Genomic DNA, 11,986 nt, shown 5'->3' with positions numbered 1-11,986 from the left:
CGAGAATGAATGTGGTGAGTATATGTCTCTGGTTGTTTATTCAGCATATGCACGCCGACAAATGAACCTCATCATTTATTCCTCATGAAATGAGAAAATTAGAATCCAAATGAGAAAATTCATCATTTTACTTCTTTTGGCTCATAGAAAAGCTGAATTTGCCTTATTACAAGCCATTTCATATTCTCTTCTTTGATCAAGGGTAGGCTGGTACGTACCTGAAGCTGATCTCATCGCGATTCATTTCGCTCGCTAATTGGCCAAATCCTGGTTATGTAATCCGATCATGGCCTACGTTGCAAGCAGGCTGCGATTGGACCCTTTAATCCTGAGCCTTTCATATTCAACGTCTGTTCATCGACCAAAGAACGCTCACATGTGAATTTGATGATCAATATCGACTTGTTTGAACCCATTCTCTCCTAGGAGCGTCTTTTCCAAGCTCGATTCTTCTCCCACCTCTCAAAAGCGAGCATCGCATGCTCGGCCTTAAACACGATGCGAGAGCCCGGGTGAGACGAGTTTTAAGTCCGAAAAGTGCTGAGATCTCCAACATCCATTATCCTTATCAGGTATTAAGAGCTATGGACAAGGATACGTCAAATCCGTCCAGACTTGAGCGGCGGAAGCTCCGGAGAGGCACCACGAGCTGCTGGGAATGCAAACGCAGAAAAACAAAATGCCATTTCGAGCAGGGCAACTCAGTCGCCTGCGAGTCCTGTCAGCGTCGAGGATGCAAATGTGTTCTCCAAGACGTTGATGACAAGAATTCGGCTGGCCAAAAAGCTCAAAATCGGAATCTTAGAGCGCAGATGGACCATCTGGAAACTGTGGTTGATCAACTTGTCCATCCGCCACCCAAGTCCAGCGCCCAAGGCAGGAATTCTGAGGCTGGGTTGAAAGAAACAACCACTACTCTTGAAAAAGGAAACACTTCTGCGAGAAAAGTACCAAAGCGGCATGACAATGGTCGACAAGTTTTGGAGCCTTCCAACTCTGGGCGCAGACTCCTCCCTAAACTAGACAAAGCACCCGCAAAAGGCTCTCATATCCCAGCCAACAATGCCCCCTTTGATACAATAAATCAGTCTCTTCAGCCGTTATCAACAAGACAAATTCATCCTTTGATACCGAATCCGTCTCCCACCAGCGGCTCGCCACGACACAACTCCTTGATTCTGTTGCTGCAATCCATTCTCCCGACAGCCAGTGTCACCTCTCGCATTATGCAGCAGAACAAGCTTCTCATGATGTCCATGCACGTGTTTCGAGGCCTATCCACCGACCTTCTTCGACTCTCTTACCAACGCCAAGTTGCATACTTTTCGTCTCTGACACTATCAAACGCAAAGCCGATAGACCTGGCTCGGAGTCTTTTTCAGCTAGCCATCTGCCTCCAGCAGTCTGACCGCTTCCCCGAAATTTCCAAATTGTGGCTTGACCATTCGAATTGCGATGTAGCAGATCAGTATTTTGAAGCCGCCTCTTGCTATGTCACCTCCCAAGACTCTCTTGTCGTCTCATACGAGGGAATAGAGACGTTGATGCTCGAGGGCCTATATCACGTTTCCTGTGGCCGGCTGCAACTTGCTTGGCTTGTATATCGCCGAGCGCTTGGAATTGCCCATCTTGTGGGCTTACACATACCACAACAGCGGCGACAGGGCAAGCAGCAAGGGTCTACTGGTGGCCCATCATCAATGTGTCTGGCGACATTATGGTTCCGCCTTGTTTTCATGGATCGTTATTTGTCTCTGGTGCTTGATCTCCCAATGTCTGTCCAAGATGATAGCTTCATGGATGATTTGGTAGTTCAAGCGCCGCTTGAGAAGCTTGAAAGAGCTCAAGCCAAGTTGACGAGTCGGATAATCTTTAGAAACCAACAGCTGCGACTTGGGCAAAGAGGAGGCGATCCCGTCTATGACCATTACAAAGAGACAAAAGACATTGATTATCTGCTAACACAGGCCACCCGATCTTTGCCTTCCGAGTGGTGGGTTTTCCCACGACCGCAAGATGCTCGATCGGCCGACGAGCTAAGAGATATGATTGCAAAGATTGTTCATCAATTACATCACTATAATTTCGTCTTATTGCTCCATATACCTTACATCTTACCGGGACCAGAGGTTCGCCGTTCCAATGAAGTCACACAAGACTACTCCAATTCCAAGATTGCAGCTATGACTGCCGCCCGAGAATTACTCACTAGATCCATCGTTCCGATCGGACCTAATCGCGTGTCCTTTTCGACCAGGGGAATCGTTCTTAAAGTTCTTCTTTCTGCCTTGACGCTGCTCGCGGTGCACCTGGATAGCCATCGCCTGGGCCGTGAAAACGCCCTTGGTCATCAACGCCCAGGGGATTTGGTAACGGCTGAGCGCGCCATTCAAAGCCTGGAAACTATGGGTCAGAAATTTGACGACAAGTTGTGCTATTCTGCAGCACGAGCGCTGAAGAGAATGAGTGCCATTGAAGCTACTGCAGCAGATGGCGTCAGTTATAGGACATGGAGCGAACCCGGTGATATGACGTGTATGGAATGTGTTGTACAAGAAGAGGCAAACGCCATCCAAATGTCATTTCCACATGTGGGAATAATCCACATATTGCGCCATGACCCCCAAGACAACATTGCAGCGACAGCTGATGGATTGCGCATACTACCAGAGACGGATGATCTGGATGGAAGCCTCTTGACTCCGTCTTGGGCCTGGACAGATTCTCCACTGTCTTCATGGCCTGAGCTAGCTTCCGCAACCTCCAATGCGGACGACGTGGGAGATTTGCCTCTTGGAGCGGAGTTGATAAGCCATGGCATTCAAGAAGCATGGAATCTGCATAAAAGTGACGTCGAGGCCACCGAAGCACCGCCAACAATGCAGCTGACTTTACAAGACTATCAAGTTCAAGGCTGGGATTCGAATGATCAGCGCCCGTTATTACTGGAAGAGACTTTTAATGCTACACCGTTTTGATCTTGATTTATAGTAGAGCTGCAAAATGATTGAATAACTAGCTATATATACTATATGAAAGAAGCAGCCGCAAAGAATACATAGTACATCTCTGATCGATACATTTTACACGCACTGATACTGGCCCCTTGAATCGAGCGATTAAGCCTTGAGAGGTGGCGTGTCACCAAAAAGATTCACACCAGGAAAGTTATCGGGAATCCGAGGGCCGGTAACATCCTTTGCCACCTCACGAATGGCTCGCTCTTCCTCCGCCGTCAAGTTGACGCTCATTGCCTCTAGATTCTCATGAAGCCTGCTGGCCCGAGTTGTGCCAGGAATGCCAAAAATGTCATCACCCTGCGCAAGGAGCCAGGCCAATGTTAGCTGCGATGCAGTAACACCCTTGCTCTGGGCGATTTCGTTAATTTTTGCGACGGTGGCGAGATTTTTGTCAAGGCTTTCGTCGCTGAATCGAGGCAACATGGTTCGCATATCACCTGCTCCGGTAATATCCTCCTTTGACTTGATGGCTCCTGTGAGAAGACCTCTGCCAAGAGGGCTGTACGCAACGATGGCTGTACCCACCTCTCGGCAAGTCTCGAGGAAACGGCGCTGAGGCTCTTCAATCTCCAAAGTAAAGGGGTTGTACTCCATCTGGACACAGGCAATGGGATGAATGGCAGAAGCGCGGCGGAGAGTATCGGCGCTGCATTCGCTAAGGCCTAGATGCTGGATCTTGCCGGCGTTTTTGAGTTCGACCATGGCTTCGATTGTCTTTTCAATGGGAGTGACCTTGTCCAGGTGATGAACGTAGAAGAGGTTGACAGAAGGGAGCCCGAGACGCTTCAAAGATTTTTCGAGGGCCTGTCGACAGTATTCCGGAGACGAGTCGACCTTGATGCCTCCTTTCTGTGCGATTATGCCAAACTTGGTGGAGAGAAAGATGTTGTCGCGTTTTCCTGGGTTGGCGGCGAACCACTTGCCGAGGAGGTCCTCGCAGTCACCGTACATGTCGGCTGTGGATGAAAGCTTTAGTCAGTTGCCTTTCCACAGAGAAGATTGAATCATGTCCAAGGCTGTTTTAACTTACAAGTATCCCAGAATCTTTCGCCCATATCGTACGCCTTGTCCAAAAAGGCAAAACGCTCTTCATCTGGAGCAGGCAAGCCATAGTGTGAGCTCAAGCCCATGAGGCCGAGGCCGAGACGAGAGACTTGAGGTCCATTTTTGCCCAAGGCGCGGGTGACGATCTTGGGAGCTTGAGACATTGCTTTTTCGAATAGTGTTTGTTGCTGTATTGGTATTGTCTTGTTGCAGTGTGCTGGTTGTGATCTGGTGGTTAGAACGTCAAAGGGGGCATAGGATGCCGCCCTTTATAGATGCGAATAGTGCGCCCATGAGCCATTGACTCGTACAATCAAACAACATTATCGAGAATCTCGGATTTCTTCCGCCTAACTCCATCATGTCTGCGATAGGTTGCTCTCGACTTGAAACTCGGTGCCCATGATGATTGGCCGGAGGACAGTTCGCCAAGGTGAGCTGACCAATGAGCGTTCTTCCACCGAAGGTCGTGGTGACGCAGCCAATCAGCGTTCTTGCGCCGCTAAAGCCGTGGCAGATCCGATTTGCTGTGGTCGCGGCGCTGTGAACTCCTGTGAGTAACCGGAGAAGAGAAGTGGGTTCGACGGCGTAGTGCTTCTTTGGGGGCTTTATACAGTGGGTTTTGTGCTATTTCTGGTTTCGCGCGATCGTGCGTTGAGCAGTTGATGTCTTTGTGGTTTTCGGTGAATGAGCTTTGTGTGGCATGGATGCGGCATACAGCAAGGTCATTTTTGAAAGAAATTTTGCTCTAATGACTCACTAATCGCATCCCATTACAGAGAAACGCAGAATTTACCGAGATATTCAAGATTAGACAAAATAGAGCTGGGAGAATGTCATTATTAATCTCCTAACGGCTAGATAGGCTGGATCTTGGACGAGCTATTGCTTCGCCAATACGCACCCCGATGCCTTTGTTGAACGCTGCATACCAGTCGCATTGTGCTCGACTCCTCTCAGGCGACCCAAAAAAGATTCTAACCTTGGGGCCAAGACCTGGAGACATTTGCTTCGATACGTGAATGGACGTGTCAATTTTCCATTTCCATGCGACTCCTGAGACTTTCTTTTTACATGAGTGGAGCACATTACATTGTCCGTTCCAGCATGGCGTGGAATGGATCCAAGTCTACTGGCACTGCATTCCGCTAAGCGAGCACAAAGAGCTGCTTATTGTCTTCGAAAGACAAGGCCATCGCCTAAGATGCAAAGAATCTTTAACAAATAATGGATGGGCTGAGATTCGACGGCGGTGAGTCTTGCATTCGCCAGCTGTTCGCCCCCACATTCGCCTTGACGGTGGTTTTTGGGCAGGGCAGTTCACAAATACAGCACAGCATGCTGACGCCAAGGTACCGACCAGCCGCTTGGACGACTGTTTATTGTTACGTTGCGCATGCAAGAGTCCTTAAAGGTCAAAATGCCCCATAGACGGGCGCTCTATGACGGCTGCTCGTATTTCACCGCCAGGAACAAAGTTTATTTTCCCCTCGAAATCATATTCTGGGGAACGCTGCCAAGATTACTGCGTGTATCCACAGAAAGCATGCCTCGTTGTCTTGGATCTTGAAACAACGCGTGCCAAAGCCGGAGATCGAGACACTAAGACAATCACGATCGGTCGATGCTACGCAAGAAAAGTGTTACATTTCACCTCGGCGTCAGGTGTCGGACATGTTAAACCACCGATTGGATCTATGCTTGATGCTCATTAGAGTTTGGAACAGGCACAAGTTCCGGAAGCATGCGTATGCGTTACCATTTGATGCGACATTCTGACGTCAAAACGATTGGCATTTGCTGCGTTGTCTTACTTAACTCAAAACAGGTGCTACCAGGAACGGACTAAAAGCTCCATTTGGAAACGTCATCGATGATGTGGGTATGAAGGTGTTTCTTTTTCTTTTAAATAGACTGCGGTTCTACTTTTTTGTCTCGTCTCTTTCATTCTATACTGGATCGAATCTCTCGAATCATCTGTTGCTGATTATTATTGAACAACAGCGAAAAGTCACCTAGAAATCCTTCCATCAGCTCACTATCACCATGCATATTCCCGACGTCCAGAAGCTGGCTACTGCAAGCTTGGCCCTTGCTAGCGCCACATTAAGTACGAGCGCTCCATCCTCTGCTCCTTCAGCACCCTCTCTAATTGAAATCAACTGCTAACAACTGAATTTTGGTTTTTGTCTAGATGGCGATACCATCATCAAAGGCAGCGTGCTCGACTTTGCCGTAGAGAAATGCGTCGACAAGGACGGAAACCTTCGATGCTCCAAGCCTTTTGCTGTAAAGGCCGATGGCTGCATCAAGTTTGAGTGGTCGACTGATGGCGCGCTTTCGCATACTACCGTCGAGGTTCGAGACGCTGGCAGCGGCGAGATTGTGTATTACCGGGACACCAACGGCGAGTGGGAGCCAAAGAAGAATGAGCTAGTATACCTCGATTTCAAGCCCAAGATTATGGGACAAGGAAACAAGACTGTCGACTACGAAGTAAAGAACTGCGAGAAGGATGAGGAGCTGTAAAAAAAGATGATTTGGGTTCGATATGCGTGCCATGATGATGTAAGATTGAGGCGAAACGGCCGGCATGATGGATACAATGTCGGCGATGCAATATGGGAAAGGGCAAAGAATGATATATACGGACAAGCAATTGTTTACACGGATGCCTACTAATATTTTATAATTTCTAAGCATTTGGAGGCATCGGCCTTTCTTCGAGAGAATCTACAGGTTCATAATTTTGGCGGTATACGAACGGCTAACTGATGGACTGAACTGCTTGTCTGGGTCCTCTTGGCTGCTCATCTCGGCTATAATAATAAAAGAAATAATTGACAAATTTTTCAATTTCAACGTGAATAAATAGTAGTGCGAAGTTCTTTTTCGAATCTTTACTCGAGATTTTGCATACGTGTTTGCGCGTGTGGCATATGCCAAGTCCCTTTGTCTTCAACATTGAACGCGAATCTTGATGGAAATGCTTTGGAAACTTTCCGAATAATTTACTTTCTCCATATTCTTCACGTATAAATTTATAGCGTTCTCTCTCTCGTGAATTAAAAATTAAATGGGCAGGTTGCATCGAGGTGGCCGCATGTTGGCTGAATCTAAGCTTTGGTGGTACAATTAGCTAACGGGCAAATGAGGCGTCCGCTGGAAAAATGATGCTCATGGCGATAATAACAGACGTTTCAAAAAAAAAAAAAAAAAAAAAAAAAAAAAGAATAGGAATGCAGCTGTGGATAGACTAGTATATAAGCTATAGGTAGTCTCACGGCCGAAATGCTGTCTGATTTCGCAACATCGACATTCGAGCGATGTGCCGATGAGGAGCGGGCGGAGATACTTGGCACTTGACAGTGTTTCGTTGAGGCCATCAGCCTCGATGATGCAAAATTATGTCCAAGGCTATTAGTATACGGGAAATTCAGAGAGATTGAGAAACTTTGCTACCTACGATCATCAATGGCTAGATGCCAGCTCCGTTTGTTGGTGGCGGAACCGCGCCAAAGCTTCATTTATCTCTTCAGCCGCCGAGCTGGGACACTGCGAAAGACGTTTCCACAACGAAACAGAGTAATCATAAAATAGAAACGACATATGTGGTTTCTGATATTGATGATGCGCACTAATATTATTGTTTAGAGATTCTCGGAATAGTTGTCAGGACGCATCTGTTTGCTCCCTTTCTAGAACATGCTATTTGGCACGTCTGGTGTACCACTCTCTGGATTCAAATTATTACTCCACTATATTTAGATAAACTTGAGGATTTATTGAAAAGAGATTGAAAATCGTATCAATAACTTCTGCTTGATTTACAGTTTGCGTATGTGGAGTTTCCACGTAATGGGTGTAAGTGGGACGAGAAGCGTCTGCGTGAATGAAACTATGAATGTAAAGCCAATCTATCGTAAAGCCAATGTCTTGTCGACTCTTTTTCGACACATCTATACCGTATCAATGGTAGATATGCCCAGTTGGAGCGGGTAATTTACAACAACTTTGAAAGGGCTGCGTCTCCTGATTATCTGATACACAAGTGATGGCCATCCAGCTGCCAGGTTGACATTCACGCCAGCTGCCAAGCTTGAAAAATCTGTTTATTGTATATATGAAGGCGAAGATCGGATGATTCTTTGCACTGCAAACGAAAATTTGCCTGCCTGCCTATATATTCATCTTTTCTTTCTTCCCCTGCTCCCTCCTTCTTCCCCCTTTCCTCTTCTTCTCACACCATCACTCACAGGCAGCTCAACACACCACAAACCATCACTCTGCCCACCAACAACCTGTTCTCCTTTCTTGAATCAAGACTTGAACCCCATCTTCGCCTCAAGCAGCGTCATCAGACATGTCTTCTTCACGCAGAGTCACTCAACGAGTTATTCATGGACCACTGCATGAGTGTTACACCTGCGGCGCGCAGTTTCTATTTCACGAGGAAGTGATCCTCCATATGACGAATGAAGGCCATTGGCCTACCTGTGAGTTCTGCGGAACTCGCTTCCGTCGAGTCACGCAGTTAGAAACTCACCTCGAACGGTACCACTATTACAAGTGTAAAGAGTGTGAGCGAACGTTCGCTACTCAGCGTGGTCTTGTTGACCACATGCGCGCCAAGGGCCACGAAGGTCCCATCCACAAGTGTCGTACATGCAATCTCATGTACCAGACCGAAACTGGTAGAGATAACCACCAGACCGCTCAAGGCCATTAAATGTCGCCATCAAAGACAGCTCTTCAAGGTATGTGACTCTTGGCTTTCCCTGGTTTGTATCGTGGGCCAAATGCTGACTACCATAAGGGCAAATCTTGGCGCTTTTTGCCTTTTGCATCATCTCTTCTTTTCTTTTTCGAGTTTCTTTTCTAAGCTACACAAAGCAGCATAAAGGTTGGGGGGAGGTATTTGGGAAGGCATTCTTCTAGATTCGGGATATTAGACACCAAACAATGGATTTTTGTTCGTGAATATTTTTGTCTCTCGTATTTCGTAGGCGTGAATAAAAAGTGCCATCTACGTCCCAGAAATGTGTCTTAGCACATTAATTTAGATCTACGTAAATGCCACATTATCACGATGAACAAAGTTGCTTCTATTACCTAGAAGTTACTTTTCGTGATGGGTTTTATAGACACAACGTTGGGAATTGTTGATCAAAATGGCGCCTATTATCTAAACGAAAAATAGAAGAATCAGAGCCAAGAAAAAAAGAAACAAAAGAAAGAAGACCTAATTTAAAACCGATATCTAAACGAATGTAGCATTTTCTGTTCATTTTTTTCCGCCCCCAAAAGATGCCACCATCTTTTCCATACTCTGCACATAGCTGTCAGGCGCACTGAAGGATTCGAATCCTGGTCAGCCGTTTTCCAACAAACAGGTGATGTGGGCGCTTAACCGCCGCTTTTCGTTTGTTTTGATCCTCCAGCTGAAAGCCAGTGGGGGGATGCCTAGCCGTTTCGGTAGTGCATGCATACAGTACGGCGCTGCTTTGTTGTTGGTCTTTATTATTGAACTGAGTCCAGCTTTCTTTTCTCTTTTCTTTTCTCTCCTCTCCTCTTTCAACTTTCAAATCAAGTCCGCCATGGCGCCTGAACAGCTGGACAGCGAAGAGACGAGGCGCCTCTTGGACACCATCACCAGCCTCGATGACTTGTGCGTCCTCTTTGTCAACACGCCTCAAATCGTCGTCGTTGGAGACCAAGGCTCCGGCAAGAGCTCAGTCCTAGAGGCCATATCGCGCAACCATTTCCCCATCGGCGATGGCATCTGCACGCGGTTCCCAATAGAGCTGGTGCTGCGGAGAGCACCCAAAGAGAGCACCTATATGGAAATCCTGTTCGATACCAAATCGCTAGATGTAGGCGGTAGAAGCTTTTCACGAACACGCGAACCATTTAGCCACACCGGCTTTCCCAGGAGCGAGCTGCCAACCATGATTACCAGGGCAAAGGAGCACCTGGGTCTTGAGGATGGAAAGGCTACAGGCTTCTCTAGAGACGTGTTGCTGGTAGAAATCGAAGGGCCAGACGTCCCTTCTGTGACTCTGGTCGATTTGCCTGGCGTTTTCCATCCTGGCTTCTCGTCGCAGCTTCAGGATTGGAAGCCAGTTGTCGATGACTTGGTCAACAGCTACATGAGGCGGCCAAACAGCATCATTCTCACCGTTGTATCAGCAGACGTCCCCTTGTCCGCGCATGCCGTGTTGAATAGGGCTGCCAGATTTGATCCAGATGGGGAGCGCACTATTGGAGTCATTACTAAACCTGACCTCTGCCCGAGCGCTAACATAGAAGACCAATATCTTAGGCTTGCAAAAGGGCAGGATACCAATAACCAGCTACCGCTCGGCTGGCATGTTTTGCGCAATCGTGGACCCAAAGAACCAGAAGTGGACTTTGATGAGAGAGATTCTGAAGAAGACCTCTTTCTGTCAACAGGGACGGGAAAATGGTGGAGGTTACCTTTGAGCAAAGCAGGAGTCGACAGCCTTCGAAAGAATCTGGCAGAAACTCTACTCAAGCACATCAAAAGCAAACTACCTGATCTTATTGACGAAGTCGAAAAGGAAATACAGACTCGCGAGACGCGCCTCAAAGAAATAGGAACGTCCAGAAGCAATTCCAACGAAATGCGAGAGTATCTGCTCAACATATCGGCCACCTTCCACAGGCTGGCAGAGCATGCCGTTGAGGGGCGATACAACGATCCATTCTTTGCAGGTTCAACAGTCCAGGAGACTAGCAAGATCAAATTCAGAAAACTGAGGGCTTTACTTCGAAATTTGAACCGTGCTTTTGATATCACCATGAGGCAGAAGGGAGCCAGATATAAAATTCAATGGGAACAAGAACCACAACAAAACAACGACGGTGTGAGCGCAGAAGAGCAGCTTGCCAATTACATGGCTGAAGCTGAAGCTCCTGAATATCTTCAGCCATTCCTCGATCTGTACGACTTTCCAGACCCGACGCCCAAGTCCGAGGCCACGGTCAACGCCAGAATCGAGCGAATAGCATCTGGTAGCCAAGGGGTCGAATTTCCCGGGTTGCCAAACAGCGATCTCATTATGCAGCTCTTCCGCGACCTGTCTGAACCTTGGCGACGTATTGCCGAACGCCATGTCGATATAGTCGTGGAAAGGACTAGACTATTTGTCTACCACTTGTTTGACTACATTTTGGAAGACGACAAGAGAACTCGAGACGAAATTCTGACGGAATACGTGGACCCTGCTTTTAAAACTACTACTGGGACATTAAAAAACAAACTGACCGAAATTCTACGCCCCTACACTTCAGGGCATGGCCTTCCGCTTGATTTGGAGTTTCGAACGGGGCTTACCAAACGAAAGCTTACTCGTATTGCTACTCAGATTGCTGATCTCCTGAAACAGAGTCAGAACTCTGCTACGTACAGTTCGACGTCGTATAGACTCTTGAAGTATGAAGATGTTCGAAATATTGTCCTTGAAGCAAATGGCATGACTCTTAGCAGCGATTTTGGGACGGATGTTGTTATCGACATGATGTTGACACACTACGAGGTAAGAAGTTTAGATGCTGCTTTTCCAGATTTTTGACGTCCTTCTCTTGTTTCTGATTTTTATACCACATATAGTTTGTGAAGAATGTTAATATTCTAACATGGGTCTAATATAGGCGAGCCTGAAAACATTCACAGACAACGTCATCCACCTTGTCATCGAAAACTGCCTCGTTTCCAACCTCCCCGACATCTTTTCTACAAAGACCGTAACGCAGATGGACGACGATATGCTAAGACGGGTTGCTGAAGAGACTGGTAAAGCAAGGGACGAACGAACCGACTTGGAGGATGAGATTTTGAGACTGAGACTGGGTCTGCAAGACTGTCAACGCTCAAGGCCGAGAAACTTTTCAGGTACATA

General features: G+C 47.2%; 5 protein-coding genes across 5 annotated transcripts; 4 read left to right on the top strand and 1 right to left on the bottom strand.

The window, feature by feature from the left end:
- Window positions 1-812: 812 nt before the first annotated feature.
- On the top strand, window positions 813-2,978 carry GGI43DRAFT_423147 (fungal specific transcription factor domain-containing protein; the record flags this gene model as incomplete). Its single annotated transcript, XM_083208200.1, has 1 exon — window positions 813-2,978. One exon carries the CDS (start codon window positions 813-815, stop codon window positions 2,976-2,978), a length of 2,166 nt encoding a protein of 721 aa, XP_083060105.1.
- A 70-nt stretch (window positions 2,979-3,048) lies between these two features.
- Window positions 3,049-4,532, bottom strand: GGI43DRAFT_54969 (aldo-keto reductase). Its single transcript, XM_083209994.1, has 2 exons — window positions 4,051-4,532; window positions 3,049-3,976 (listed from the first exon to the last, which is right to left on the bottom strand). The coding sequence occupies exons 1-2, from the start codon at window positions 4,226-4,228 to the stop codon at window positions 3,120-3,122; spliced, it is 1,035 nt and encodes a 344-aa protein (XP_083060104.1). The 5' UTR covers window positions 4,229-4,532; the 3' UTR covers window positions 3,049-3,119.
- Window positions 4,533-5,878: 1,346 nt separating this feature from the next.
- GGI43DRAFT_54997 (uncharacterized protein) lies at window positions 5,879-6,712 on the top strand. The gene is made up of 3 exons (XM_083209995.1): window positions 5,879-5,942; window positions 6,076-6,174; window positions 6,259-6,712. The coding sequence occupies exons 2-3, from the start codon at window positions 6,111-6,113 to the stop codon at window positions 6,591-6,593; spliced, it is 399 nt and encodes a 132-aa protein (XP_083060103.1). The 5' UTR covers window positions 5,879-5,942; window positions 6,076-6,110; the 3' UTR covers window positions 6,594-6,712.
- Window positions 6,713-8,427: 1,715 nt separating this feature from the next.
- GGI43DRAFT_384177 (uncharacterized protein) lies at window positions 8,428-8,793 on the top strand (the record flags this gene model as incomplete). Its single annotated transcript, XM_083203481.1, has 1 exon — window positions 8,428-8,793. One exon carries the CDS (start codon window positions 8,428-8,430, stop codon window positions 8,791-8,793), a length of 366 nt encoding a protein of 121 aa, XP_083060102.1.
- Window positions 8,794-9,602: 809 nt separating this feature from the next.
- On the top strand, window positions 9,603-11,926 carry GGI43DRAFT_54903 (dynamin family protein). The gene is made up of 2 exons (XM_083209993.1): window positions 9,603-11,623; window positions 11,698-11,926. Exons 1-2 carry the CDS (start codon window positions 9,662-9,664, stop codon window positions 11,731-11,733), a joined length of 1,998 nt encoding a protein of 665 aa, XP_083060101.1. The 5' UTR covers window positions 9,603-9,661; the 3' UTR covers window positions 11,734-11,926.
- The last annotated feature ends 60 nt before the right edge of the window (window positions 11,927-11,986 follow it).

This window comes from Trichoderma evansii, assembly GCF_050947405.1.
Source record: "Trichoderma evansii strain SZMC 28006 chromosome Unknown GGI43scaffold_11, whole genome shotgun sequence".
In the NCBI taxonomy this organism is placed as follows: Eukaryota; Fungi; Ascomycota; class Sordariomycetes; order Hypocreales; family Hypocreaceae; genus Trichoderma; species Trichoderma evansii.
The sequence above is the reverse complement of the archived record's forward strand: the minus strand, read 5'-3'. Positions and strand labels throughout refer to the sequence as shown.